Source organism: Gouania willdenowi, chromosome 15 (genome assembly GCF_900634775.1).
Source record: "Gouania willdenowi chromosome 15, fGouWil2.1, whole genome shotgun sequence".
NCBI classification, from domain to species: Eukaryota; Metazoa; Chordata; class Actinopteri; order Blenniiformes; family Gobiesocidae; genus Gouania; species Gouania willdenowi.
In genome coordinates, this window is record NC_041058.1 from 23302003 (window position 1) to 23305800 (window position 3798).

The window sequence follows — 3798 nt, forward strand, 5'->3', positions numbered from 1 at the left end:
TTCTCTAAACTCTAAACACAAAACACTTTTCTCAAGCTAGCTCCACAAAAACTCGCAGTCTCTTTACAAAACGAAACTCTCACTCCAAAACCCAAACTTTCACCACAAAACTGTTGCTCCTATGGCCAAAACCAAACTTTGACAACAAAATGGTCCTCACAGCTTGCAAAAATGTAAACACTATTGGATATCTATCACACACTTCAATAAAAATTGAAAACACAATGTTCAGGGTGTGATGTTCTCAGTACCCCATCATTTGTATAGTAATCACATCTGTATAGTAATCAATAGTAAGTCACAGATTATTTTTAGGGGAACCTCATTTATTGACAACCTGTACAAACATACTTTTTCCAAAACAAATTTCAAAAGAGAACAAAAGCATACATGGGGATACATGTCACAAATTCTTACAGTAAAGAGGTTCTATGGGGTCTGTGGGGGGGCCTGTGCAGGGGCCTGTGGGGGGGCCTGTGCGGGGGCCTGTGGGGGGGGCTGTGCGGGGGACTGTGCACGGGCCTGCGCATCACGTCGTCGGGTGGGGTCAGGCCACAGGACCTCGTCCACATCGCAGGCTATGTTTTCCCTCGCCAGGCAGCGGGGGAAGAAAGCTCTGGCATGCCGGACCCAGCCTGAGTAATCCCCCACATCATCACAGGCCAGGTCCATGGCCCTGAGGAGGTTCTCTCTACTATATGGTTGCCGGTCATACACCTTCCACCGCCATGATGAGAAGAACTCCTCTATGGGGTTGAGGAAAGGTGAGTAGGGTGGCAGACATACATTGAGGAATTGTTGGTGTATATTGAACCACTCTCTTATCTGGTTGGTGCGGTGAAAACTGACGTTGTCCCAGATGATGACATAGATGGGAGGAGGCTGTGCTGGAACCAGATTCTGCTGCTCACGGTCAATCAGGATGTCCCGTAGGTCTCCCAGGAATGTGAGGAGACGCTGGGTGTTGAAGGACCCAAGGAGAGCCTGCCTGTGGAGAAGCCCTTCTGAGGTCATGGCTGCACATAGGGTGATATTCCCCCCACGTTGGCCAGGAACGTCCACAATTGCTCTTTGGCCAATTATGTTACGGCCTCTCCTCCGTCTCTTGGTGAGGTTGAAGCCAGCCTCATCCAGGAAGATGTATTCATGTTGTCTCATCATGGCGTCCAACCCCAAGATTCTCTGTGGAAATGAATAGAGTATGGGTAGTGTCACAGAAGGAGTACTACAGTACACTGTGGGCTACTGTGCAGTACAGTGAGCTTGTACACCCACTGTACTGTGAACAATCAACATTGTATACCCGTATGTATACTTACTTGCACATACTGGAAACGTAGCTCTTTGATTCGGTCCGAGTTACGCTCAAAGGGAACTCTATAAGCTTGCTTCATGCGTAGCTTCTGGCGACGGAGGACTCTGTCTATGGTGGCCAAACTGACTCTGTCAATACCTCCAAAATTTATGTTGTCAGCTATGACTCTCTCCTTTATTTCCCTGAGTCTGATGATGTTGTTTTCCCGGACCATGTCCACAATGAGGATCTCTTGCTGTGCTGTAAATAGGGGAGCCCTTCCACCATGATGTGGCAATCTTTCAACCCTATAGAAACAAATATGCTTTCACTCTTCAAAAAAAGACTTACAATCTACAATACAAACATCAATGGAAATGTCCAGTCTCCCAAAGCAAACGTAATGTGGTGAAACCAATTTAGATTGTGGGCTACAAACATTTAGACAAAGTAACTACAGTACATACCTGTTGTGTTGTCTGAATGCCCGAATTATGGTGGACACTGAGAACCTGCTGAGGTTGGGTTGGACTCTTAGTCCAGCTTCTCTCAGTGACATTCCATGGACAATGACATGGTCAATGACAGTAGCTCGCATTTCATCTGTGATGATTGTACGTGGTTGTCTTGCTCTTCCTCCTTGCACTCCTCCTCTCCCTCCTCGCCCTCCTTGGCCTGCTCCTCGCCCTCCTCTGACACGAACTCCGCCTCTGTACATTCTGTTGCCGTTTGGCACCTTCAGCAAACTGTGCATTCTAAACTGGCCTATATAGGTGTTGTCACATCATTGGCAGGTGTCTTCAATTTTGAGTCGTTGTGCATTCTCAAGCGGCCAATATGGATGGTGTCACATGTGTCTTCAATTTTGAGTCACAGTGTTTAAGCAATGACACCCGTGCTTTCATTGTGTTCAACTTTTGATGTCTGAGTCTACCATTTTGCATTGTGTGAGCAAAAGTGTGTTTTAGCAAGTGTGAAAGTGTTTAGCATAAGTGTGAATGTGTTTAGAGCAGTGCAAATGTGTTTAGAGTTCTGCAACATGTGTTTTGGCAAATGCAAATGTGTTCAGAGTTTTGTGAAATTGGAGATTGAGGTGAAATGTGTTTATAGTTAAGCCAACTAGAGGCCAGATTTATTAAAGTGTTTAGGCAACTGGTCATTGTGCTCAGAGATCTAGAAATTGTGCTTTAGCAATCGAGAAAAACTGTAAAAAAAAAAAAAAAAAAATGGTTATTTTGACACCATACTGAACATTGACCACTAGAGGGAGGCATGTTTGACGACATTTTTGTAGGAGATTAATGTCCTATGAGGGAAACCAGCTTTCGCGCCTGTAATCCAAACTACTGGGAGGCTGAGTCTAGTGGATTGTGTGAGCTCAGGAGCTCTGAGCTGTAGTGGACTATGCTGATCAGGTGTGTGTACTAAGTTTGGTATCAAGAGAGTCTGATTGAAGGGTCCATGTTACGCTAAACCCAACTTTTCTGTACTTTAAACATCACAAAGTGCTATATGGGCTTCATACACATGCCCAAAGTGTTTTTTTCATTGATTCCCTCAATCGTTAGTTAGAGGGTGATTTGCTCCTTTCTTACTGCAGGGTGAGCCCAAACACCTCGCTCCAATTTGATGACGCGTTCCCACTTTGATGATGAATTTGACGCAGCACTGAGCTGGGGAAGCCACGCCTCCAGGAAGCTCTCTGCCGTTTTTGACATGTAAACAGACACACCCACGAAGGTGAGCATTTCAGCGTCCTTCGCACAGTGCTATGTATGTATTTTCTACAACCTATGTATGTATCGGCTAAAGCCCCGCCCCCACGCTCTGTCTCGTGTTTATAAAGCAACATGAGCTCGGCTACGGAGTGGGTGGGAGGATGGTGGGGCGTCCTTTGGCCCTACGTCACCGCGCGGGGAGGAAGAAGTCAGTGTCCGTCTATACACATGCCCTCTCATGAATATGCATAAGATGGTCGCAAAATCAGCCTGTTTGTGTAGAGTTGGTCAGAAAGTGACTTTTCAGAGGCGGTGGCGCGTGCCTGTAATCCAAGCTACTGGGAGGCTGAGGCTGGTAGATCGGTTGAACTCAGGACCTCTGAGCTGCAGTGGACTGTGCTGATCGGGTGTCCGCACTAAGTTCGGTATAGATATGGTGGTCCTGGGGAAGAATGGGACCACCAGGTCACCTAAGGAGGGGTGCATCGGCCCAGGCCGGAAACGGAGCAGGTCAAAGCCCCCGTACTGCTCTGTAGTGGGATCACACCTGTGAATAGATGCCGTAGTTCAGCCTGAGTAATACAGCGGGACCCAGTCTTTTTACATCAACTCTGCTCCCTTTTTAACACTGGCACCATATTTTACCATCCACTACCTGCATTTCATCACAAACAGCCTCTCAAAGTGTTTTACTTTTTCCCTTTTCAACTTTAAAACATCAATACAACACCGCTGGACAATAACAGTAATACATGCCATTCTTTCTGAATTCAATTTGACTCTTTG

At 46.4% G+C, this 3798-nt stretch overlaps 1 protein-coding gene across 1 annotated transcript; it reads right to left on the reverse strand.

The window, feature by feature from the left end:
* Positions 1 to 305: 305 nt before the first annotated feature.
* Positions 306 to 2503, reverse strand: LOC114476433 (uncharacterized). The gene is made up of 3 exons (XM_028467933.1): positions 1762 to 2503; positions 1320 to 1602; positions 306 to 1182 (listed from the first exon to the last, which is right to left on the reverse strand). Exons 1-3 carry the CDS (start codon positions 2046 to 2048, stop codon positions 430 to 432), a joined length of 1323 nt encoding a protein of 440 aa, XP_028323734.1. The 5' UTR covers positions 2049 to 2503; the 3' UTR covers positions 306 to 429.
* Between the last annotated feature and the right edge of the window lie 1295 nt (positions 2504 to 3798).

Bases quoted from the DNA above. Each gene is read 5' to 3' on its own strand.
- LOC114476433 (XM_028467933.1), bottom strand. From the start codon at position 2,048: ATGCACAGTTTGCTGAAGGTGCCAAACGGCAACAGAATGTACAGAGGC. The intron at 1,603-1,761 runs GTATGTACTGTA...TTGTTTCTATAG, and splicing joins GCATTCAGACAACACAACAG to GGTTGAAAGATTGCCACATC. The intron at 1,183-1,319 runs GTAAGTATACAT...TCATTTCCACAG, and splicing joins TACGTTTCCAGTATGTGCAA to AGAATCTTGGGGTTGGACGC.